The sequence below is a fragment of the Echeneis naucrates genome, chromosome 14 (genome assembly GCF_900963305.1).
Source record: "Echeneis naucrates chromosome 14, fEcheNa1.1, whole genome shotgun sequence".
NCBI lineage: Eukaryota > Metazoa > Chordata > Actinopteri > Carangiformes > Echeneidae > Echeneis > Echeneis naucrates.
In genome coordinates, this window is record NC_042524.1 from 6,387,258 (window position 1) to 6,414,359 (window position 27,102).

General features: G+C 41.2%; 1 protein-coding gene across 8 annotated transcripts in view; it reads right to left on the reverse strand.

Annotated features, from left to right (window-relative positions):
• Nucleotides 1-12,909: 12,909 nt before the first annotated feature.
• The window catches only part of LOC115053906 (transcription factor COE1-A-like), a 78,830-nt gene continuing 64,637 nt past the window's right edge, over nucleotides 12,910-27,102 (reverse strand). For 4 of the 8 annotated variants that reach the window (XM_029518786.1, XM_029518785.1, XM_029518784.1 and 1 more), the window contains 5 exons: nucleotides 20,008-20,073; nucleotides 19,748-19,910; nucleotides 19,241-19,423; nucleotides 18,189-18,386; nucleotides 12,910-16,062 (listed from right to left, as the gene is read on the reverse strand). In XM_029518786.1, the coding sequence (XP_029374646.1) occupies nucleotides 16,031-16,062; nucleotides 18,189-18,386; nucleotides 19,241-19,423; nucleotides 19,748-19,910; nucleotides 20,008-20,073 (642 nt within the window). In that variant the 3' untranslated portion in view covers nucleotides 12,910-16,030. Of the gene's footprint in view, nucleotides 16,063-17,311; nucleotides 17,381-18,188; nucleotides 18,387-19,240; nucleotides 19,424-19,747; nucleotides 19,911-20,007; nucleotides 20,074-27,102 lie in introns of all 8 variants that reach the window. The other 4 variants (XM_029518782.1, XM_029518781.1, XM_029518787.1 and 1 more) reach the window with 3 other exon arrangements.

The window sequence follows — 27,102 nt, forward strand, 5'->3', positions numbered from 1 at the left end:
CAAGGACAGCGGATTTATTTATTCCCATTGGTTGGATCTTGCATTAATTTTTAATTGCCAAAATGGACAGAAGGAAAATGGTCTAAATGTACAATGAAGTCTTAAGAGACTTGAAACAACATGAGCATGTCCTTTAAATTGAATTTAGAGGTCTTTAGCTTTTTTCTAAATGGCACTCTGCTAATTATTATCCTCACCATCAAAGTTAATCATTCGGTGATACAAAATTGAGCTTTAAAACAACGAGAGAGGGGGTCAGCCACTTCCTTTGTCTCTGTTGGTTTTTCGTCCCATGTTTCAATTCAAGACTGTTTGGGTGACATGGCTCATTTCAGCCTGTTTGTAGGTAAACCACACAGAGTGAAGTCTGTGTGGTTTTAATACGGTAGATTTACATTCGCTCTTTTTCGCCCTCATTCCATTATGTGTAATCATGCAATCGATGTGTGTAACGGTGTATGGGGTTGTGTGGGTTGTGTGTTTGTGCTCTTGAATGTACAGTATATGTATGTAGAGGTATGACTGCAGTTTTAGTCAGTAATCCCTGTTGCTGAGGGTTGTGTGAAACCATAATGTGGGAATAATGTTTCGCCAGGTTCGTCATGATTCCCTCTTCTTTACCCTACGTACCCTTTTCTTCCTCTTTTGACACACACACACACACACACACACACACACACACACACAATTTCGTAATGAAGTAGATAATGTAGACCAGCTCTCTCTCAAATACAACACAATTACAACAGATTACATAGCAATGGCTTCCACATGGTTCACAGAAAGTTGGATTACCACTCTCGCAGTGTGCAAGTGAGCGTATGTTTTGGTGTGTGTGTATGTGTGTGGTGTGTGGTGTGTGCGTGTGTGTGGTAGGTGCTTTCCTCTGGACCACCACCAACATAGCTGCCTCGAGTATACTACATATATTGAATAAGACAAGAGGTGGAGGGAAGCAGTGGGTGAAAGGGTGAGGGGGTGATGGAAGAGAAGGGGAAAGGGAATTAGGGGAGATGTGGTTGCTGAGGAATGGAGGAATGTTGCGGGACTGTGTGCATCAATGTGTGTGTATATAAAAGAATTAAAGCCTCTTAGTGTGAGATTTGAACCACAAGACAGCTGAAGTTTCTGTCGATCATAAACAGCAGAGAGGTCGTGCTGTAGCCATTTAAAATGAATGCTGACATTTACTGCGGCTCAAACCTGCAGTTTTCCTTTTGCAGACATGCGACCATCACAGCCTTCTGCAGGTGCTGCTCACCAATGCTTGAAAACAAAGCAAGGCCAGTGCAACACCTTGAAAAGCTGCTCCTCCGCCGCGACGTGGGTGATCCAGCACTCTGGCTTCCAGGTTGCTATTTGCCCTGGCACATAAATGGATCCATCTGCACGTAGGCCGACATGGAGATCATTCTGAAAGACAGACATAAGAGGCAAATTATTTATATGATTACTTGGGAGCATGGTGAAACATATTCCATTCATCAAAGCTGCATGATGGTCAGTTGTGTCTGAAACACTTTGCAATATGAGGAGCACAAGGATTTTTTTAGTATGCCTAGCTTTTGGGAAGCTACTCAACTTACACAACCACAAAATATATACAACGTGTCTTCAGTTGAAGTAGATTTTTTTGGAAAAATTTGCAGATAAAATAAAAAAAGATTTCAAATTAAAGCTATGCAGGCTTCAGAGACACATGTTGTGGGACAAACATTTCAGTCTTCCATACTTACATTAATCATGCCAGGGCCTCGAGTTATATACTAAAGATTGTACCAGCTCCTGTCATTCCTGTATTCTGTGTGGGATTTTCTTGGAACGGGCACATTTTAAACTGAGGTCACAGATCAGGGAGCTGGCCTCTCCATCACCGCAAATCTGAAAGCAGTTTCACCAGATTTACAGTATAATGTGACCTAAGTGGTATCCTGGACTCCAAAGTATGACATACAGAGCAAATCACTTCGTTGGGATATTATAGCAAGATGGGAGATTAAATTCTGTTGATGAAGACGTTTAAGAACAATGTGGTAATGTGGTTGCAGTATTTTACTATTCCTCTCCAGTGACCAGAAAATAGGCAGTCACATTATTTTGGTAAGCTACTGAAAAACCAATAGAAAATCAAACTGCTGTCATACAGTGATGTATACTTGACCACTTTGTTTCCATTAAACATTAGAACGATAGATAGCGACTGACTTGCTTGTGGTGAAAAGAAAGGAGCAGAGAAAATTAGAAATGAGTTTAGGTGAGATGAGAGTAATATCTGCAGAGCGCCTGGACAGGTGAATGATGGATTAACCATTCAACCAACTGCAGGAGAGAAGCTTCCATCAATTCATCAACAAGGACAGCGAACCACCAATCACACAGCAGGGAGGAGAGACGGACCGCCCTCTTTTCTCGGGCTGGATGCACAAATGCACTTCTATACATACAGGCTCCACACAGAAGGCACCGTGTGGGCAGGGAGTAAATAAACCCTCATATTTTTCTCCCGAGATGAACTCGCGCGGTTTCACGGTCCGTTTTTATTTCCCGCAACAAACAAACAGACATTTCTCAGCTCATTTTTCCCTGCCACATTCCCAGGCTGTCCCACGGCAGCACCAACATATTCAGCTGAGTATCATATCGGACCTAACCCAAACCAGAATGCAACACTGCAGCTGCAACCACAGGAGTAAAACAATGAAAAACTCCAGAGACACCTACAAGTCCAGGAGGCATACAGCCTCTCTGTCTGTGCCAGATTTGACAATATTATGTCTCTCTGCCGCTCTCAGAGTCTGTCTTTCTTTACCTCTCACTCCTCTCTGGTTGTGATATGCGGTAGACCTCAGACTATTGTGTTGCAAATGTGAAAGTTTTCCTAAATAGACGCCAGTTTATTCTATTTATAGGAGATGGCGAGGCCACAGACTGTTTGTTTTCATAAGGGCTTAAGCTTTTTCTTACATGTGCATTACATTTACATCTGTCTTTTATTCTGGGAGCTGCATTTATCTTGTCTCTCTATTTCTGTTAGCCAGTAACTGAAGTTGTTTCATATAACATGTACTGCAGATTCAGTGTTTTCTCGATTTTGCTCATCAGCAGCAATACCAGTAACACTGTACAGATACAGCAATTGCTGAAAGTTGGGAAAGCAAGTTGGGAAAAAAATTGAAAAATAAGCCAAGAAATACAGGAGTCAGATAAATGAGCATTCAAGAATGAAAGAAAGAACACTTATTTTCAACAAAACACCAGTTGCGAAATTCAGATTTATGTCATTTGTAAAAACTACAAGACAGCAATTCACTGTGACGCAAAGTATTGGACTTCAGATCATGTTTTATCATCAAAATGTATTCAAACCTGCTCCTCCTGTTTGAATTGTTGTACGCCTAATATGGACCGATCATACCTGTTAAGCTGTTTGCAAATAATTGCTTACGTATCCAGCAAATACGGAACATCAGAATTCATCTTAAGTCATGTTTCAACATTGAATGTTCAACATTCATTCAACTTTTAGCTCTGCTTTTGGTCTCCACCACCTCTTCACTGAATGTGTGCAGTTATAATGCCATGTCACTGGACTATAAAGACAGATACAATAAGGAAAAACATTTCAACATTTTAATAGCATTTCAGAAATAAGACGAAAGAAAGAGATCTTGAGAGCTTTCTTTGAAAACCATTTTCTGATAAGAACAGATGTAGAAAAATGAAAGATGGCTGATGTGAAGCTCTGATCATCTCAGGCTGTGATGTCCATGAATCAGGAGGAACAAACTTTACAATCATACACATCCAGTGGTCACTCTGTGTGCTGGTCATGGAGGTCAGTGACAGATTTGCTCTGGCGTGTCAAGTTTCTGCTGTCATATTTCTGGGAATTTGATGCAATGTTTGGAAACCAAGCTACAGCCATTCAGGGTGGATCTCGGTTTTTAAGCGTGAGTGAAAGTGTGTGTGCGAGCGAGAGATTGTGTGCACGTCCAACAATTTGTGTGCGTCTTCTGTCTGCACCAACTTTGTTCAGCCAGAAATGATTGTATCATTACAGCATCCAGGGCGTGAGAGCTTTCCTTCTGTCTCTGCAAGAACACACACACACACACACACACACACACACACAGATACATGTGCACGTGCACGCGTGTGCACTGACACAGCACAGGGTTTTACCCTTCCCTTGTCCTGGTTTGTGTCAGTCATGTACTGTGCTCGCACTCCTCAACTCTTCTGATGTCATTTAGGAGTGGATTGATGGGTGGAGGGGCTTAAGAGGCACACACTCACACACACACACACACACACACACACACACACACACACACATCCACGCACACACCACCACACACCCGAAAATTTACACAAAGAGAGAGAGAGAGATGGCGAAAGGGAGGAGAGAGGTGCAATGTTAATAGTGAATTATGGGTTTTTAATGTTTAACACTGTGGCTGATCCAGAGAGGAAAGTCAGGCCAACTAGCTGTTCATCAAACCATTGCACTGTTGTTGTCCGTGTGTGTGTGTGTGTGCGTGCACGTGTGTATTTGCACACTGTATTTCTGATGCCCGCGTAACACAACTGCAGCCGTGAAACTGAGAAAAGAAATTAAAAGAAAGGGAAGAAGGGAGAGAACGAGAAAAGAATAACAGGAGGGGGAGGAAAGGAGGCAGGGTGGGCGGGTGAAGAAGAGGTAAAGATAAATAGAGAAAGAAAGTGATGTGGAGAAAGGGTAATGGCTTCCATATGAGAATGTCAGGGCTTTTTCTTGCTTTCGTCTTGGTGTAATCATATCAGCAGTCAGGCTGTTTCCAGCCTTCATAAATGTGAAGTATGCGGCGAGTTTCAGGATCCAACTTCCTTTACATAAACACCCCTTAGAAAAACAACCCAGCTGGATATGAGTGTGTGTGTGTGTGTGTGTGTGTGTCCACTGCTGTGTGTTAGGCTGAGTGTGCAGAAAATATGCCATACAGTGTTTGTGGCATCATGGACTGAGTGCTTTGACCTACAGTACAAGTTATTCATTTGTGCGTGTGTGTGCAAATGAGGTGAGGAGTGAAATAAGTTAGAGTTAGTCACTCTTGTCAAAAGTGTGTGTTATTCCTGTCTCCTCAAAATGTAAAGTTTCTGCCAAAACTCTATGTTATGTTACGCTTTTCCAAATAAATTCTTATCTGAATTGTAGATATTTTGGGGCTGAAGTGTGCTGTCATTACTGTTAGCAATCAGGAACTGCAGAGTGGGATTGTTGTGAAGTCTTAACATTACTGTTATTGTTATTGTTCCAGAAAGGTGGCACTCAGTTGTCTTATGGATACACACCATTTTTTATTTTTTTTAACCTCCGCCTTTCAAGCTTTCCAGTAAAGTTGTTGTATCCAAGTGGTTTTAGTTGGCAACTAAACACAAATGTGAAAATGACCATTATTTATGCCAGAGGGTGTCATGTGATTTTTGTGTTTCCTAAAATGTTGAATTGATACTTTGAGAAACTGTTAAAAACACAAAAGCTCCAAATCTCCAGCCTAAATGACAAGACGGGTTTCTCTTAGTGATTCGCACCGCAGAGGATGAAAACCTGCCAGCAGTGAAACATTATTTCTCCCTGAAAGTTTTGCAATTGTGTAAGAAGGTTTCTTACGCACTCAGAAACTCTTTTGGACATTTTTTGTCTTTATTTAGATAATGAGCAGGGTAGAGGTGCCAGAAATTGGAAACAGAGAGAAGAGGGGAACATGAAACAAAGGTTCTCAGCCAGACTAAATGTGGAGAAAGCCTGATTATATGTTTGGTGTCTTCGATTCATGGCATCCATTGTATGGCGTTTTTAAATGACCACTATGTTGTATTCCTTTGAGCGGACAAGACTTGAATGTCAGAAACTGGTTCTGTTTTCTGATACAAGTCTTAAAATTAATGAAAACACCGTTAAGAAGAAAAGAACGGATCAAAAATACTCTTAAACAGCTGAACTGAGACATTGCTGAGAAAACTAATTAAAATTTATTACTTTAGACAAAATGTTGTATTAGAAAAAGGCTGCAGGCTCCGCTAGTGTGAACGATGTCAGGCCACAGCAGCTGATGAACTATTGATAACTATTCGATCCCCTTTGGTGCATTTCTGTGTTTACTGCAGCAGGAGATCAAACCTGGCTCAGTGCTCAGCGTTACACACTCAAGCCATGGTTTTCTGAAAGAGCCCCCCAGGGGTTGTTGAGGGGGTCAGCGGAGGCTGCAGACCTCCTGCCTGAGCACTCAGCTGGCAGCCAAGAGCTTCAGAGGGCTGCACTGGGAATATGTTGAGAAACTGTAAAAACATTGTGTGCGAGTGTGTGTGTTCATGCACTCTCTGCTCAAATATTCACAAATTAGCTAATATCAGATTTAAGGTATACACACACACACACACACACACACACACACACACACACACGCGTGCGCACACATACACTCCCTAATACACCCACACTCCTCATGGTTGACTGGGCGGAGGCATTATTCAGTTGGCTCAGGTTCAACAACAACACTCAGAGAGATAGAGAGGATTATGGGCGATTGAGCTTTGCTCTGCGAGGTTACAGTGATAAATATTTCTCGTAAATAAAAATCTGTTATACGACTTTTTTTATTGTTGATCGAAATAACACAGAAGGATACATCACACGTTCAGGCCAAAATTTCACATCTGCTATTATAATCGCTTGATAATGGGCTGGAATTTTCTGATAAACTTTACCGATGTGGTTTGTTTTCCCGCAGAAGGAAAAGCACTTTGGGACAGTTTGGACGGAGTGGAAGAGCAGGTGTATCACCACGGTGGTGAGACCAAAGCTGCTGCCGCGTCAGCAACGACGAGGCTGGCCACAATGCTGTTCACCAAATTTCACAGCAGTTGGCTGCAAAAGTGCTGAATGGCACATATTCAATAAGTCACTTAACATTTTCTGAAGTGCTAGTAGCTATTCCTGGTATCTGAGTTTGCCTCTGTAAATCTGATTAGTTCATAAGTTCATGAGATAAATTATAGAATGATTGTGTTTACTCACTCCTTCAATTCTGCAACATCACAAACAGAAGCTCCAAGATAAAAAAAAAATATATATATATCATCTGGCCAAAGACAGACAAAGATAGGCAGCATTTCTGGTGCTGAGGAAGGAGCCATACGTTTGAATAGAGCAGATAAGGCTGTTTTTTTAGTCTTTGGTAAGATAAGATAAGATAGTGTCCTCAGGGCATGATTCAGCTGCCTGCTCAGTCATATTTCAGTTGTATTTTAAACATGCAACTGTCACTGGAGGTTCCTTAGCGTCACAGTCACTACTGAATGGTGACACATCTCCATAATATTCCAGTATCACCCAGTAAAGCGCCTTCAGTTGACGTATGGCATGATATGGTGCAGCGCAAAGACATTTCAACTGAACTGAATCATCTGCTTTGTGCCTAAAGAAGTGTGGTACCAACATGTGATGCAAAAGACCAGAGGATGTAGCATAGGTCGAATTTGTAAAAGCGTTGCAGTGGTTGAGTGTGAAAGGTTTGTCTTTTCCAGCTGGCGACAAACTGGTTTCGTTCTTTAAACTTTTTGTGTCGTGTTGCACCCCGGACACAATGTTGTTAGCAATTAACCCCTACACAACCCAGGTGTGAGCTAAAAATGTATAAATTCTCTCAGCGTCACAAGCATTTTGTGCCTGGTGCTGTTGACAGTAGAGAAAGGTTTTGTTTTTTTCTTTATGGACATATTGTCAGAAATCCCAAATGCTTATTTGCTTATATGCTTATTTTAAAAACTAGCATCTTCTTCTTATCTGCCCTTTTTCAGAGCATCTTACTTGCAGATGTTTTTCAGAAGCTTTTAGTACTGACGTTCAGCCATATTCATGATTTCTGCAAGGTGACAGACGATTTTTTATGCTTGGACCAGACCGGGTGTGTGTCTGGGACTTCTTTTACTTCCAGTGGCACAGAACGTTACAATTAGCTATCTACAGTCCGACCGAAAAGGCGCATATGCGCTCTCAGCCTTCAAACAAATGGAAGTGACATCATTATTACCAGTCCAACGAGAAGTTCTGCATTTTCTTAATTTTGTGGCGATGAAAAGGATGATATCATCATTAATCATTCCTGCCAATCACCACACATTTCTGGGCATCGCCTCACTGATAATCTCCACTTCCCAGCAGTGGCGGATGATATCAGCAGGCAGTAAGTGATGATGTCACAGGAACCCAGATTAAAAGTACACCAAAGAGGAGCACAGGCTTGACAACTTAATTCTTCACAGATCATCAACTGGCAACTACAAACTAACAACTGGCCCAAAACTGTGACCAAAGTTGAACAAAAATAACAAGATAAAAAGGAACAGATTAGTGGTGTTGGCTGCATTTCAGCCAAAATAAGATATAGACTCAAAATGCCCAAATGAATAAATGCATATTTTTCCATTTTGGTTATTTTACACTCAGAAAAACATTCTCTGAATTTTGTTGCAGTCGCCACATTTCGTCGATCACTTGGAGCCGGTGGCGAGACTTTACATTCGGACATTATGACAGGCTTAAATCAAAAATATGATTGCTGTGTTCTCACATTTTGTCCGAAAGCTCAGGGGAGTCATACCATCACCTGTGAAGGTGGAGGGAAGAGGGAGATGAAAATGTGCGATAGAAGAGGAAGAAGATGGGGGAGGAAGAGCTGGGGAAAAAAGCAGCAGATGTGAATATATTCATGGGAAATGGATTACAAGACGCAGGAGAGAAAGATAATTGTTTGGAGTATTCGATTCAAGTCCCAGCTCAATTTCAAACCCTCCACTTAAGTGAGTGGGTAGGAGTGTGTGTGAATGTGTTTCCGTACGTGTGAGAGTGTGTGTTACAAGTGGTTTTGTAGTGGCTTTAGTGAAGGGTGTCACACCCTGTTGCCTACTTAGCTTCAGCACATCTCATTTAAATGCACAGGCCAGATGCACACGCACGCACGCACACACACACATACGTTTGGGCTTTATTGTTCTTCAGCTGTTGATTGTTAAATCATACAACAACGTCACCTTTTTATCGAGCAAAGACTCCATTATCACTCGCACATTATCAATCTGTCACTCCCCTCTCCTCCGCATTTTTCCCATCTCCCCGATCCCCTCTCCTCTTCCTCCATTTCCCACCGATCCTCACCTTTCTTCTCCCCCTAATCCTTTTTATCTTATCTACTGAGGTTAATTTAATGCTTCTTTGCGCCACACTTTCGTAAACAATTACTAATATCCGGCAGTTACTCAGTTATTTGGAGTCTGAGAGCTGGATTTACTCTCTTTTGGCTCGGTTTTTGGTCTCCACCAACTCCAAAGAAGCAATATATGACATTATGTTTTACTTATCAACTGTATCAGGGGTTGCATCTGCATCATACCCTGTGCAGCCCAGCAGCGGCTGTAGGGAAATGAAAGCCCTTATAATATATATCGGATATGGACAATTGGCATGAAGTTAATATTTAATGATGCTTTTCATTTATCACTTAACAGTAGTAGTTTTTCTTGGCACAGTGTCAGTGAATATAGAGAAATGATTTGCCGAAATTAAATACGATGTGTTGTAAATCACGACTCTACAGTTTGAGACAATAATAGTGAGAAATATTGGAAATGTGTCTGCTGAAAGACAGACATCACCAGATGATCAGCTCCTGAAATGGCCGTTTGAAACGCGTCCTGGGTATATTGGTCTCTGGTGTAATCAATCCTAACTGAACACAGCTTCAGTTTATTCCACTAGCCAGATAAAAATCTCGAGAAAATAATAAAGAAAGATTCGGAATTATGTTTCTATCATCACCATCATCGCCATCATAAACAAAGGAGGGGACTGATGAGTGGACAGGCCGTGGAGATCTGAGGAAATTATAAATCTGTCCACGATGTGTTCATGATGGTCAATAATTTGATGCTAGACCAACAACTTCCACTTCCCTCACATGGCGTTCGGTTACATTTTTTGCTCGTTGATGTTTTTCCTGTCAGATTAAGGTTTGCCAAAACTACCTGTAGATTTTGCTTTTGCTACATAGCTAACATTAGCATACAGAAGGATTGCACGGTGAGGTTAGCACACCGACCAGCTCATCCCTTTCTGATATGGATTCAGTCTAACCTCTGCTCCGTCCTGAGGCATCATGCAGCTCAGAGGATGTTTGATAAATACACCAATGACTGCAGCAACATCCACTCCTGACGAAAAACCCTGTTGGTGGCAAGCTCGGAATTCAAAATGGCACCTTTAAACACGTAGTATTATATTACAGATTCTCTCAAGATGACAGTTAATTGAAATGCAAGTTCATTTTTTTTTCAAACCCAAGAAATGTCACATTTGCTTGCATTTTTTTATCTTTCAAAAGATTTTAATTTGAGAGCAAGTTTGAATTCCAACCATAAAAAAAAACTATTTCACCATCATTTGTGCTCTTTCCAGTTTTACTGTCTTGAATTGCTGCAATATGAAATTAATGGGGATGTTTGCGATTTTGAAACGTCTTCGCTGGGCCAAAGCTCAAAGGGAGGCCAACTGTCAGTACATACAGTTTGTGTAAATAATCCTATCAGTCTGAAGGTGGAGGACTGTGGGGTTAGAGTGTGTACGGTGGTGTTTTTTTCCTGATGGGGTTAAGTGCACTAGGAGTGTGATGTGGTGATGGAGGGAGGGTGAGAGGGATAAAAGAAGAGGAGAGGGGGGAAAAAGAGAGGAGAGATCCATTAGCTAATGGATATGTTCAGTCCTGTCTTGTCAGACTCTGGATTATCACAGAGACACACACAGACACACACACATACACACACAGGCAACAAGTCATTGAACTACTGTCTTTCTGTGAATTGTGCATATGTGTGCAGGCCTGAAATAATTCCAAACTTAATTCGCATCAGCTCAAAAAAAAACAAAACAAAACAAAACAAAAACCTAATGTGTGAGTCTTAGTCCACGTGCGGCCAAAGATGTGTTTTTCAAAAATGTGTGGTGTGTGTGTGTGTGTTTGTGTGCGTGCGCCATGAAACAGAAACTAATTGGTGTCAATAAGACATCTGTGGCTCCTCTTTGATTAAGCCTGCAGGCTATAGGAATAGGGAAATAACACCTCATCCCACACACACACACACAGACACACACTGCCTGTGGTCGTGCTGATAGCTAACTCCAGGCAGGGCCCATCTGTCTCATTACAGAATCGGGTCTCACATGAGAATTTGTATTGTTTATGAACACACACACACATTTGTGTATGACCACATCGTTGGCAGTGCTGGTAGGTTTACTCAACATCAGAACTGCTGGAGACAGAAACAGTTTGATGTGACAGAAGAATGGAGAAGAAACACAAAGAAAAAAGAAAGCGATTGTAATAACGAAACTAATATAACCACTGAGTGAATACCCTCCTCTGTCTGAGTTTTACAACATATTGTGTAATACTTTGACCCTGAAGGACCCTTGAGGCTATATGGTTTTACTGGAATGGAGCTTAACATTTGAACAATGAAGCAGTTCAGTAATGTGCAACAAGTCATGTTTCAGCTATTGCCTTTCACTATGCAGATTTGAATTTAGCTTTTTTGTTTGCATTAGCCTACAATTGTTTTGCTGTTTATACATCTGTTTTTAGTTTGGGATTCAGCTTTAAGGCAATTTGTCATTTGTATGAAATGTGATATGCAAGATAAAATTGGTTTGAAATGGCTCTTGACGGGTTCGTAAACCAGCTTTTTAAAGGACCCTTTCAGGACAAAATAGCATTTAGGAACAAAATAGAAAAAAGAAAAAAACTCTCACATTTTTATCAGCTGTTGGCACAAACACATTTCATTTCTCTCAGTGCTTGGAAGTCAGACCTGAGCCATAATGATCAAAGTAAAAGCATAAAATGAGCAAGACAAGACACAGATACTAATAATATCCAAATAACTGAACTGATAACTTAGATCAAAGCTAATGAAAGATAGTAGTAAAATAGCTATCATTGAGAGCTGGCTGCAGATTGCAGCTAAACTCAGATAACGTGAGCTAGAATCAAGTGAGCTGTATGTGCTGGATGATTGGATTAAGCTAGTAGTAATGGCTAATGTGCAATCTTCAGTTAACTTGTCCAACGCTAATTGTTTTTGTTGTGTCACGTGTATTACTGCATTTACGGTAAATCCTTCCAATAAACCACATAAGCAACTCCTATTTTTAAAAGCATCAGATTTTATTACTACAGATCGTATCAGTTACTATATAAAGATCTATAAAAAAAAGACAGAACACTTAACATCTTAAAGTTGTTAAGTTGTATGAGAAGCTTCAGCAGATTAACCGTGTGAATTCTGTTGATTCAGAGGTCACTGATGAAGAGAAGGAACCAAATAGTTTATTTTTGGTCTTTGGTCTTTCTCTGTCAGGCGGTGTGTACGCTTGCTGTTGAATCATCCTTACAAATCTCTGACTGTCTCGACTTGTCACCTACAGCATGTAAATATAGTCCAACATGGAGATTCTATAATTTTAATATCACATTCAAGGTCAAAGTTGAGATCGCATGCAACTTGTAAAAAAACCCCAAAACAAAACAAAAACAAAACTGAACCAAAACATAAAAAACCTCAAAGACAAATACAAGCAAATGAAAGAGGTAGAAGGTGTTTTAGAGAAACTGCCACCAGCTAATAAAGAGCAGTCAGTGCAGGTGAACTAAACCTACCTGACTGGATCCGGGCCTGGCTGCTGCAGAGGGAGGTCGGTGAGTTCACCGCTGAAACCTGCATCTATGCATCTAAATGTATCCACACGTCCTGTGTGTGGGTTTCTCAGCGTTATCTCGTGGTTGAGACAAAAGCAAAGACACATTTTCACAGAGAAGAAAGAACTTTAATTAAATATAGTGAAGAGTCAAAAAGTTATTTTACACTTCAAAGTTCAAAATAATAATAATAAGAAAACGTTATCATCTTTACAGTAGTTTCCTCTGTACTCTTCCCCTCCACACTGATACTGCTGATTAATGTGTGTGTGAATGATGACCACCGACATCAGCCTGAACGCAGACAAGCCTGTGATTAATGTAAGAACTGTTGCTGGACAAGTGCTTTATACTTCATACTGCCTTAAACCAAACCCTCTATTCACTCCTTCCTGTACAAGTATTTATATATGTACTATAAAAAAAAAAAAACAACATCTCTCAGCTTTAAAACATGTTTTTCTTTTAGAGACACACACTCAGACACACACATTTGCAGACACTCTCACATGTAGACACAAACATAAGAGTGGTCTCCAGACCCATGTTTGAATTTAAATAAATAGGTGGCTCATTTTTAAAGGAAAAAAATGAAGGGGAGGGGGCCAAACAGAGTATTAATAGCACAATCAAAACAAGGTGGGGGAGGGAAATGAACAGAGGACGGGAGCAGAGAGAGGACAGAAAAACCTGGCTGGGGCATGAGAAGTGACCGTTTCTTGTTGCCTTCATTATTTCATTTTCAAATCCATCACATGGAAGACAAACACACATAGTCATATTGACAAATTGGTAAACTCTACACCTAGATAATGCAACAAAATGATGCTAAAGTTAACAATAATGATAAAAACAACATTGTGTCAAAAAAATTTGAAAAACATCCTTCTGCTTTTTTTAACTCACAGATGATAAAAGAAAAAACAAAAAGAAAATAAACAAACAAACCCCAAAACCAAATAAGAAAAAAAACAAAACAAAACACCATGGCTTCTTTAAGTTTGATCAAAATGAGCACTGGAAGTATGGCTGCTAATAAACAGACACTATTATACAAAACAAATAGTCTTCATAACATTCAAATTCTTTCAGATAAAACACAATTCAAATGCGAACATATTCAAGGGCTTTTCATGATTTCTTTTCAGTTTCAGTTGTTCTTTTTCTTCACAATAACTGATGACTGCTTTAGTTACTTGAGGTTTCTGAGGCCACTGACCTCCAGCTGATGAGGAATTTTTCACCCATTTCGTCTTTTGCTTTCTGAGCAATAAGATCCGAGGCTGGAGATCCACATCAAACTTTTAGTCTGATGAGATTTTGTTCTGATTACCAAATTGTGAGTGCGTTTGTTTGTTCTGCACCAAGATAATAGATTTTAAGATAGTTTCTGTCTGTGGTAAATGTTGTGGACTTCAGTGACACACACACACAAAAACAAAACATGCATTTGAGAACAGAGCAAGCAGCAGGTGAAAAGACGCTCTCATACACAGTGCTGACAGTAGTAAATAATATCAAAACTGGCTTCTGACTGAGTGACAGGAAAATACGTGTTTGACAGAGAAACTGGGGTGTAACAATCTCAGATGTTAACGTCTTAAATAAGAGCTTTGGCAAAATAAACAACATAAATTGAATTCATTAAGACTGTTGAGCCACACATACTGAGCTTCGTGCTCAGACTGCTGGCCGGGAGAGGGAGCAGTGACTTTCACAATAAACCGCACACTGCGCATTTAAGACATGTTGCTGGCACTGCAGTGCAAAAACTGTCCATTTCCATCACCATCTTCAGTTCTGAGAAAAATGCGTGCAAGGCCAGATTTAAAATAAAAAAGTCACATAAATCTAAGGAGACTTTTCAGCACAGTAGAAGAATTTTGTGACTTGACAGTTGTTGCAGCGCAGCACTTAAGACACACCAGTGGGTAATTCTCACCATTCAAAACTGAACCAGATCTGTGGGCAGGTAACAAGGATTGGCTCTAATAACTATCTCAAAACACAGCAAACAAACAAACAAACACACACACACAAAAGGAAAATATGAATGTATCTGTTAAGACAAAACATGAAAACACTAAACTCACAACTAAATCTAAGTCAAAATGGCAGCAGTCTTTAAGACATGTTTTCCCTCTTAAAGAGGTCTGTGGCTTATTGTATGGGATCAGGGTGGATGGACGGACTTGTGGCAGAGTTGTCGGGTCACATCTTCAACACTGAAGCTGCTGTTGGCATCAAATTATCACAGCCCTGCATGAATTTATGGCAATTTTGTAGGTATCCGCCATCAAATCTGCTGCAATTCAAATGAAATGAACTCTTTCTTGAATCACCTGCAGCCTGGAAGTAAATGTCTTCGGTCCTGTTGAATGACTGACTGACTCGCTTCTTTCTCTCTGCACGTTCTGTTTGGCTGAAGGATTTGCACGCTTTTAGAAAGCGTAGCACAAGAGCAGCGGTGTAAATGTGAGTATATAAAGAAAGCTCAAAGTAAACACTGGGGTTTCGTGAGCAGCTGGAACTGCAGCATCAGTCGCAGGCGGGAAACATCTGAATCCTTCTAGCTGATTGATTCAGTGCAGACGGAGAGCTCTCAGTCTGAGTGTTCGTTCTGTTGTGGGTGGATTTGGAAAGAGAGAAGTGAAAGCGTGTGTGTGTGTGTGTGTGTGTGTGGTTTGGCTTGTCTGTGTCAGCTGGATTTGACTCTATACGAGTCCTGCAGCCTTTTCATCACCATCATCATTGTATTTACTCGTTGTAATCTTCACATTATATTCCTTCATTGACAACCAAACTTCATAAATAGAAAATCCCTCAAGTTGGATACAGTTAGAAGATGATTATCACACATTAAAGGTTGCACAAAAAGAAAACAAATCAACGATCACTCAAGGGAGGAAGTGGATTCTCTCCAAAATAAATACACTTCCAGTGTCCATGGAGAGTCATGATGTAGGCGTGGCCATTCTCCTATAAAAGCATCAAGGTGAACAAAGTCTAAACAATGTGTTTCCTTGCAAACATTTGTTCTCATACAGTTGTTTTTCTGTTTGTTTTTTTGAGTTAGAAAGGGCCTGAGTTGGGTTTGTTCCTTCAGATGAGGACGGCTGCTTCCATCCCTGACCGGAGTCTGACTTGCACCGAAATCCACCGCCAGGATCGGTGCAAATGTGCTTGGTTCATCTCGCACACAGTCGCACGCACACACACATAGTCATGTACTCACACCTTTACATGGGTGGGACGATCATTCCAGGGATTGCTGTTGGGTGGAGAAAGAGAGGGGAGGGAGGGGGGTAAAGGAAGGAGGGAGGGAGAGAGGGAGGGAGAGAAAAAACTTTTTAACACAGGGCCAAATATTTTCATCGACATAAAAAAAAAAAAAACCCTCGTAAATACATCAATATGTTTTCCCATCTGTGCAGCTGTGTGACTGCAGCGACATTTAAACATCAATAGATGAATAAATCAGTAAAACCGAGCAGGGGCACGTCATCTCAGTTGGATCTTTGTGATGCCGCTCACACACAAACACACACATTTAATTCAGCATGGGAACAGTTGGCCGATTTTACTGTACGTTTGTATGTGTGCCCAACAGATTGCATCATGGCGTGTTGTATTTAAACCCAAGGGATGGGTGTCAACATGTGAGAAGCGCCCAGCCCAAAGTGACACACGCGCACGCTCGCATGCACACGCACACACGCATGCATGCACACGCACACACGCATGCATGCACACTCCCATTAAAATAATGGTTTGATTTGGTTTAATTTCATGGGAAGTGAAAGTTGCAGAGAAAAGAATTCTTGTTGACAAAACTCAACACTGTTACACTGTTTTAGATGAACCTCCGAGTTCTTGTCTCAGCTACTCACAAACACAAACTTGCCCTGTGGGGCAGGTACACCGACAGTATAAACTGTCAAAAGAGTTGAACAGCTGTCATTGTTGATTGCTCGCTAGTAAGCAGCCAGTGTGTGATCACTGAGTGAGTGAGTGTGTGTGTGTGAGATGGTGTATATGTGTGGCTGTAAGTGGAGTGTGTTTATTTGAGCTAAGCTTTGAGGAAAAGCTTTGAGTTCCCACACCCCTGCATATGCTCTCCCTCGACACACACACACAGAAATTCAAGTGTAAGTTCACACACAGCTAAACAAAGTCAGCAATGTTGAGAAATAAATTCTATTTGCCAAATATGTGTTGGTTTTTTTTTTTTTTTTTGGTTTCTGTAAATATCCAACTTCCTGTCTTTTTTCCCAGCCAATTGGAAGACAGAAAGGAGTTAACAGGAACAGAATGGATTGAGATGGAAGGTGGATGGAAACACTGACGCGGTGGAGGATGGAGAAGAGATGTAAGACGTGCAAGAATGGGAGAAGGAAAGCCAGACATGCAAAAGGTGAGGTTCAATTAAAAGATGTGTAAACATGACATTTCTAAATTATTGACAGTTGGGAATGTAACAAGTTAACAGAGAGAAATGAAGAAACAGTTGCGCAACATACTTCAGGTGAAGGCCAGGCCTTGTAGAGAGCTGGCTGTTGAGTACTTGCTAGAGTCCACAAATGTCTGATCTGGTAGAAAGGCAGAGACGGGGACAGACATGACAAGGGAAGGGTGAAGTTTATAGGAATAGCAAGAAGAAGGAGGAGGTTAAAAGTGAAGAGAAAAAACACGAAAGAGAAAGAAAAAAAAAGTTAATTCAAAAGGTGAAGTGGTGGGAAAGGCAAACTTGGATAAAAATGTCCTCAAACAGAAGAACAGGTCATTCAGAAAGGTTAAAATGACCTGTATCTTTACATTTCAGCACAAGCAATCCATTACACATACTAAAAATCTTTTTGAGAAAAATTTCTTTTCAAGAAAATAGTAAAAGTGAATACAGTCTCATGCTTTTATATCGTGTTATGGAAAAAGTCAAGGGACGTTCATGCTCCTGACATTGACTGCAGGCTCATTTTTGATGCACTCATTCAGTTCTTTTTATAACGCACTGACATATTATTACCCATCTGTTGTTTTGGGATGAGGTGCTGGCAGCCTAGATTAAGTCTTCAGGCTCTATGACGCTGGATCTAAGCACAGGAGGTTTTTAGCTAAATGTGAAAATGATACATGTATCAAATCTATTCAGCTGGCATTGAGCCGCTGAACAGATAAATGCGGATCTTGTGATGGTAGGAAAACTTCAAGGACAACAAATCTATCAGAAATCATCCTCTGGGAACAATGACTGTTGAGATATTTCAGGTTCTGTGGAGCAGGATGTGAAACGTAAAAGGGACCGAGGAGACTGATTATTTTCATCCCCCATGTATGTGGGGAAGCCCTCCGTCCCCCTGAGCATCCTCTAACTGACTGGCTGCTGTCATGGTAAATTACCTTGGAGCCCGTTGCCGTTGGCGCTGGTACAGGAAGGCGGAGGGGAGGAGGAAGGCCTGACCACCGGAGCGAAGGCAGACTTCTGTTTAACGGCCGCCGACACCATATTGGCCGGAGAGAAGGAGAAGACGCCAGAAGAGGAGGAGCAGTTGGAGGGGAGGGAGGTGGAGGAGGCCATTGTGGGACTGGATGGGACGACTGGAAAGGTGAAGGAACAGAGAGGGAGGAGGGACGTCATCATTTAGATTATCAAAAGCTTCAAATGAAGGAAAAAAAAAAAAAAAAAAGGAATTACCAATAAGTGAGCTTGAAAAAGGTCTTTTGAGAATATATTATGTAGCCAAAACTATATCGACAGCTCTTTTCTGTTCCAATTTTGGAGAATCTCAATCGTGCAAAATACAATGATATTTTCAAGTAGAGCATCTTTCTCTAGCAATACTTCCTCTTTTAATACTACAGTATATCTGCAAACAAAAGGTCAGCAGGTCACTGTCAATGTCAACTATATATGAATGAAATGTAAGTTTGTGTGTCCACCTACTTTTGGCAGCGAGGTGTGTTATATTAAGTTTGTTTCATGAGAAGTTACAAATGAAGTTTCGACTTCCAATCTACTCTTCCCAAATCAAGAGTCCACGTCTGCTTCCAGCTCCATCAGTGAGAATAACAAACGCAACCTTTCATATTTGTCTCTATTCAGTTGCTCTTCTCTCTTTCTGTCTTATTTTTCGCTAAATAGAAAAGAGGTGGAATTAACCAACATAGAGAAAAGATGTGTGGCTGTCAGATGAAAGGCAGCGAGGGAAGGAGGGAGGGAATGGACGGAGGACAAAATGCAATACAGGCATTTGGAGAGTGTTTTGAAGAGACAGAGACAGAAAGCCCCATGGGGAAATCTCCACACAGAAGATCTGAGACGTTCACTTTTTGTCCACAATCACTGCGTGCATGTATGTGTGCGATAATTTTTATTCAGGGAGTGTGTTAGTGCGGCATGTAAGATTTCCACACATGCATGATTGTTGGATGAAGGTGTCATCTGCACTCACTAGCATAAGGCGAGTTAGCGGCTGAGCCATTGAGGAAAGTGGGCGAACCTCCCAGGTTGGTCATGCCAGCGTTGTTGGCGTAGCCGTTCATGGTGCTGGTGACTGAGGTGTAACTGGTCTGCTGAGGCGTGGAGCTAGGCACGTAACCGTGAGGAGACACACTACTGCTGCTGCGCACAAAACCTGCAGGACACACAGCGGAGCCACAGAAGTGATCCAGCACAGATCAGATGAGATTTAATATCTGTTGACTCAACAACACGTTCTGATTCGTGTAATTTCTATAACAGGAGTGCACTTTTGATTTGTCAACCAAAACAATGACAAATACACTGACTAAGCTTTGTTGTCATTTACAACCATTATTGGATATCTCTGCAAACATGTCACAACCCTGTGAGCAACCTGTGTGATATACACTACTCTCAGGTCATTGAGATCGATAATGCAAAATTACAAACTTTATGTTAATCCACACAGTGATGATTAACAGCCTTAAGGTCTCACCCTGATTGGCCTGTGAAGGTTCTGAAACATTGACGGACAGCTGCCCGGCGAAAGAGTTGACGCCCATCATGCCGGTGTGGGTGGAGCCGGAGAGCTGGGTGTGTCCTCGTGGCACGCTGTACAGAGCTTCTGCGATGTCCGCTGCACGCTTCAGGATAATCTCCTGCAAAAACAGAAAAAGACGACGTAATAAATACCATTACAGCTAAAGTCAAGCTTTCAGACTTGTTTCTCTTCCCGTGTGGATGTCGGCTCCTTACCTGGTTATTATGGGGCAAACCGTAAAGGGCTTCCACCAGGTCGGCTGCTCTCTTTAAAATAACCTCCTGAGAGACAAAGAGATAAAGAAAATTGGTAAAATGTGCTGCAGCAAACACTCGAATCTTTCATCTACTTTTTCTTCTCAGCTATTCTTGGAGACCTTGGAAAAAAGAAATCTAAATTATAATCAACCAATGAATTAGAAGAAGCTTTTAGATGCACACGATCGCACACTTTCAGGCAGAATAAGACATAAAAGTTATTTAAATCTCTCTTTCTCTTCATTCCTCCCCCCAACACACCATCATCCAACATCCATTTCACCATCTATTCACGATAAACAAATTGCTCTTCGCTCCTTTTAAAGGCAAATAATCTCCTGTCAAGCCAAGTGCTTTTATGCATCTAAATGACATCTTGAAGTAACAGGTATTGAAAATATACTCTAAAGTAAATCAAAAGTGCTCTGTAAGCTCCTCTGCTGTGCACTGCTCGTCATGTCAGACCGCATTGGTCCCAAGCTGCTCTGCGGCTGCGACAGTCCAGACAATCATTCAAAAAACATCTCCTTTTCTTCTCATATTGTGCCAAAAGGTGAAAAAGTTCTTGTGACAAGAAGAACAGGATCGGATCCACTCTCATGATAGAAGATTAATTATTCTCGAATGTGGTGATTTGTTTTGAAGTGCTCCTCCTCCACCTCGATATCTTCTTCTCTTCCTGTTCTCCAGGCTTCCTGCACTCCATTTTCACAACAATCCCTTCCTCAGTTCTTTTTATTTTCCACACCTACTAACATCTTTGCAATTCTGTCCTTTATTGTTTCTCCTCTCTTTCACTCCGGCCCACTCTCTGGCTCTCTCCCTCTTTCATTCGCCTCCCACTTCGGGGTCTAAGGTGTCTTGTTTAACAGTTAATGTGTTGTCGTTTCCACAGCGTGAGGCCGCCTGGCGACAGAGAGAAAATTACTCTGTGCTTTACAATATTAACCTGCACTGTGTGGCACACTCACACACACATACTTATGGTTGACTGCATGTGCGCTCTCCTGTGAGTTTGTGCCTGGTGGAACATATTGCCTGTGTGTGTGTGTGTGTGTGTGGATATGTGAGGTCACAGAGCCAGTCAGCAGTTTTAGTGTGCCTGTCCATGGTGCTAAATTCAATCTTTTACACATTATTCCAGCCAGGCTGGCTCTCTGTTAAGCTCTCATTATTAGACTGGTGAGCTGAGCAGATCAAACACACACACACACACACACACACACACACACACACACGCTGATGTACCCATACAGGCACACACACTCACTCACAGAAACCTGATCCTGAATGTTCAAGCAGTTCCAGTAAGGCAGGAGCTGATAAACGGGAAGGAAAGATGATCTGCTGGTAACATCATCATCATCAGGTCTGCAGGCTCCTTACACTACATCACTCAGAGCCTCGGACGATCGATGTTCCTTCAATACTTTGCCTGTTTACATCTTTCATATGCGGACATACAGCTACTCGCTTCGCCTTATTAATCTCTCTCAGGTTGCATCTGTAAATAAAAAAGCATTGTTCGTCAGATTACCTCCCACTTAATACAAATGAATGACACTCCCAGCCTCGTTGATATGAAAGAGAATAAAAGTGTTGCCGTAGTTTCGTTTCGAAACTGATTAAAAAGTCTAAAATAATCTGACTTTGACATCCTGAGGGCTTGAACTTGCGTCAATAGGACAGCCTGCAGCAACAGCAAAAATACTTCTTATTATGGCTCCAGAATTAAAGCTGTCTTCATGTGTATTTTGTGAAATTGAGGAGTAAATGCACCTGGCAGGCACCAGCCAAAAGTCAAGGTTATGTGTAACTCATCATTTAAAGTGTACTGTAGCTGGAAAAATATCTTGATGACATTTTAAACACTTTCATTGACATGTGGACATTGTTGGGGTTCTACCGGCTGATGTAGCTGCAGTTCACATCAGTAAGGATTATGTATGTGCATGATGGATGCATTCCCATCTTTTCAGCATCTGGCTGCAAAGTGTCTCAAACGACCTCCGCGGTTGATTTTAATCAGATTTCTGCCGATCATGAATGCTTTTTCTCATGCATTTGTCCTTTGTTCAATCATAAAGCTTTCCAAGTATCATATGCAGCCATATGATCTGACCATGATGCGTGAAAAGACCATAAACAAATCTCTGAAGCAAGAAGATTTTTTTTTTTTTCCAGAACTTCTACCTACAGCAAAGTCTCAATCATAAAGTCCTGTTTCTGTTAGAAAGTTCAGCGAGACGGAATAATCTTATTCTGTCAATTTTACTCCACTTTTTAACCCTGGGTGTTCATGGCATGTCAATCAATCAGTTACTTTCTGGGTTAACACTCAGTAATGATGAACTATGGCAGTAGTGAGGCAGAAACTGCCTCTGAAGTGTTTCTGTTTTCATCACAGATTCCTGCCATTTTTATTTGATTCTTCTAATTGCTGCAACCGAACCTAAATTTAAAGCTTTCATCTCTAATATCTGCCTTTTTCATCCGATCGTTCTACATTGTCTTTATCTGTTGTCAAATATTTATGGAACATATGACTGACAGGTGTCTGTCTTTTCATCTTCATGCCTCGTTAATCTAAGATTCAAGCCTTTGATTGAGTTTAACTTCTAAATATTTACCATCATCTATTCTTGTCTTCTTCAGTTAAATATGTAGACAGTCAGTCGGAGAGCGAGAGAATTGACAGATCTGTTGGCAGAGGGAAAGAATAACAGGAGGTGTCTAGGTGCTTTTACTGTCTGAGTTATGGCCATCCCTAATGTGATAACCATACATTACACACCCACCCACACACACACACACACACATGTGCACACATTGACACACATGTTACATGCATTAAGACCAGGAAACGCTGAGCAGAGTATCCGCAGGGTCAGATGTGTGTGTAATGTGCGTGTGCCAGGCAAGCACAGAAATGACACACACAAGACTTATTCCTCCCTAATGCTGGTACATTAGCCGCTTGATTCCCTTCTAATGTCCCATTAGGGATGCCGTACATGCAGGGTCACACCTTGCACAGAGATGATGTCATACTTTACATGTAGGCTAAGAGGGATGTGGGGCACAATCACTCACACACATATATAAAAGTACTGACATGTACGGACACACACGCACAAACAGCTCTTCTTCTTTGTGAGGGTGCGCGGTCTCAAATCTCACCTCCCCTCACCGGCTATGTGTCTATGTGTCTATGTGTAGAGAGAGTTTCGCAGCTTTATGTCTGTATATTCATGCATCACTGGGATTACTCATCGCGGTGATGCCAATGACATGATCTCAGTGCGATGCATGACATCAAAATGAGTCGCATAGCGCTGTGAGCTGAGTGAGTCACACAGGAAGTCCCCACTGAAATGTGGGTGACACACGCTGGTTAACCTTTCCATCATTGTCTCCTTTAACCAAAACAGCTTTTCATAAACCAAATCTATCAAACCATTCCTCAGTCTGATTTGAATAATCAATCCAGTCTTGAACCGAATAACAGATAGAAGTTTTAAGTGAATAATTATTCCCTTTAAAAATGAAATCTTCCGACTTTGTCAGTAAAAAACTGAAGCTTGTTCTTGTCATCCAGACATATTGTACAGCTTTAACTCTGTCTGACCGCACCACTTCTTAAACTGTTTGTTGCATTTCAAATAGACTTTTTTTTTTTTTTTTAAACAATCACAGACGCTGCAGAAAACAATAGAGGACGTTCAGCATATTGGCAGCATGAGCTGGTCGGTGCTTGAACTAAAAACACTATTGAAGAAATACAGTTTATTCAGAGGCATCATTTTTTTTCTTGTGTTTAAAAAAAAAAAAAAAAAAAAAAAACTGTGTAAAACTTAAGGGGACCTTTTCTCTTTTAACTTCTGTTGTCGTTCCCTTCCGTTTCACTGAGGCATCTGTGGTCTGTCCTCTCGGAGTTACCGGCAGGTGATTTGTAAACCAGACGATAAAAACTGTTTCAAGGCCAAATGTAGTTCTTGATTATTAAACATTTTCAGATTCCTCAAGGTGCTGGAGATTTACTCAAATTCACAAAGCAGTTGAGCTCTGGAAAAAGAAAAAGATCAATTTGGAAAAATCCCTCATTCTCATAATAAGGAATAGCAGACGGCTCAATGTCACTTTTTTTTTTGGTTCCCAACAGTTTTAACCAGAATAATACCAACAGTCATCAGGAGTCACTAAGCCTTAAAAGGACTACACACTCACTGTACGTGCACATATGGATGGATGCTGAAGAGATCACTGTGACACAAACTGGCAGCTGAGTACTGGTGTGTGTGTGTGTGGGGCCAGCAAAATCCCCTGAATGTTCACTGAACAATTACAGAATCAGCTGTCCGCTGGTAATCCTCTCATACACTCCACTGCTCCGTCAGCCGGTCTGTCTGTCCGTCTTCTTCACAGCGCCGCCAACAAACCCAACTCTTAATAACTTCAACAAAAAGGGCGATCGATACTCACAATGAGGCGGGCGTGTGTGTGTGTGTGTGTGTGTACATGTGTGCATTTGTGCTTGAAGCCAAAAAAAGAAAAACAACAAAAAAAACAAACCCCTAAACCCCAATGCAACACACATACACTTACAGACACACACACACAGAATGAGCATTGGCTGCTGGTGGGCAGTACTGATAAAGCTGAAGGGTTTGATGAGCCACCAGACTACACAACGATGAATAACCCAGCAATGCACAAACAAACACTATACATGGAAACGCGCACACACACAGACACCAACATGTCAGAAAGACCTTGTCCTAAAGTGAAAACATCAGTGTACGATGCAGCAGCAAAAGTCACGTCAGACTCCAGGACACGTCCACTTAAAAACTGTCAGTCATCTTTTTTTTTGGGGGGAAAGGTGTGCACTGTTAAAGTCACACAAACGGTGAAGGTGCTAGGTGGACTGGAAGAGAGGCTTCATAGTGAGGCTCCTTGTTTCTCAGGTGACGCGGGCTCCTTTTGATTATGCCATCAAAGAAAAGTTATCCCCCATGTTTGGCTCTGATGTCTGTTGTCCATCTGATACCAGATCAATGAATCTGATACCTGATCAACAAATCCAGTTCCTCTGGTTGCTCTTCTCATTCTAGCTTTGCCTGGAAATGTCGGGTGTGACATCATAGTTGCTTATTATAAGCTTGACTGCCTGTCCATGGGAAGGAGGAGAATAAAATAAATTACCAAGTAAAACAGACCCAAAAGTGCTTTATACTGGATAAGGGTCAACCGTGATATCCGCGCTTGGTTTTCAAGGTATTTATGGCTCCATTTGATACAAATTATATGCTCATTTGCTCTATTTCTCCTGACAAGCTTAAGCCACAAAAGAAAATGTTGGCCCACGCTCTGAAAGATTTTTCATTCTTTCCCCCTTAAGTTTACCACTTTAAAAATGTCAAATCCCAACTCCTCTGTGCAAATCGCTGTTTAAATGTCACATTGGATATTTTATCGTTAACAAATGTTTATGGCACATCAAGTGTCCTCAGTGTATTGCGGTGTGAAAGTCTAATAATGATACATCTACAACTAAACAATAAACCAAAAAACACTAACTACTCAAGTGGCAATCTTTTTCCACACTTCCTTCATGGGAACTGATCAATTAGATTGATCTGTTGTGTAAAATAATATCTACAAAGAAGTCTGGAGAGAAGGGAAACACTTTTAACATTTAACTGGAAATCTGAAGAGGAAAGGTACAAACATTAAATGTTCTGTGCGCCATTATCTTTAAACCTCCTGCAGATTGTGTTTGTGTGCATGTATGATGGTGTGTGTTTGTGTTCATGTCTGAAAAGGTGAAACAATCCCTCTTAATGCTCTGACTTCAGCCTTTACCAGAAGCTGGAACGCACATCACTTACGGCATTGCACACTTTGGGAAACTGGATAACACAATTTCCTGTTCTGATTTCTATGCAGCACTTATTGTAAGTTGCTCCAAACAACAGGCAGAGAAAAGCTTTTATAACATGAAATTTTAGCGCTAATAATGTCCTGGATAAAAGCATGGGATGACAAGGATGCGATGATGGTTGAGCTGAAGATTTAAAAAACCCTTCACTCTGCCCTAAAACTTTCAAATATGTCAACTTTAGGTGCCTACTTCCCACAAATGGGCAAAACCAAGATGAAAATCAACTTAGGCAGTGGTACCTGAAAAGACAGAAATGATAAGTTGAAATGCGACAACTTTTGTAAACCCGAATGACTCAGTCTGTGCAACTACAACGACGACACAGCCATGGCTGGGGAAACAATGTAGCTATGGCAAATACTGGACAATGTACAGTATGGCTTGGGTTCAGAAATGAAAGCATTTATAAGTTGGATATTTCCCATATAAAAGCGACACACTAAGGACACAGCAATTTGTCAATCAAGTGATCAGTTGTTTGGCAAACACTAGAATGGCAATGGATTTGATCATGAATCAATCTCTAGAGTCTGGAACAGAAATACCACAACATGTTTTTTTTTTTGGCTTCCAAGGACAGCTTGAAGATTGACAGGAAATGGGGGAGCGGGAGAAGGGCAATGACGCCGACCGAAACCAAACCCGTGTCGCAGATGAGGACGCGTAGCCTCCAGTTTACGGGGCATGTGATCTACCCACAATGCCACCAGCTCCCAGAGAAATCCCAAGGTATCAAACCTCTTTGGCTACCGTGCTGAATCTGAACACACTGCGCCAACAAAGCGTTTCTTACCCAATTTGCAGAAGTAGTAAGTTACAACCATGTTGTGATCAGGTGTAAAAGGTCCAAACCACAATGTAACACAAAGCAGTAAAACGTCCTTTGCTAATGAAAACTCTTATCCTTTTTCCATTATAGTGAAGCTACAATCCAACATAAAATGGAGCATTTCCAAACTTCCCAACATTACCAACAGCCACACCATGTGACCCTCATTGTTTTTCCCGTTTCACAACCTGACTATAAGTTTTATTATCAGCATTTAAACAGCTTACAGCTCATTAGTGTCGAGCCTAAAAACGATATGTGCAACAGTGTGCACTGTAAA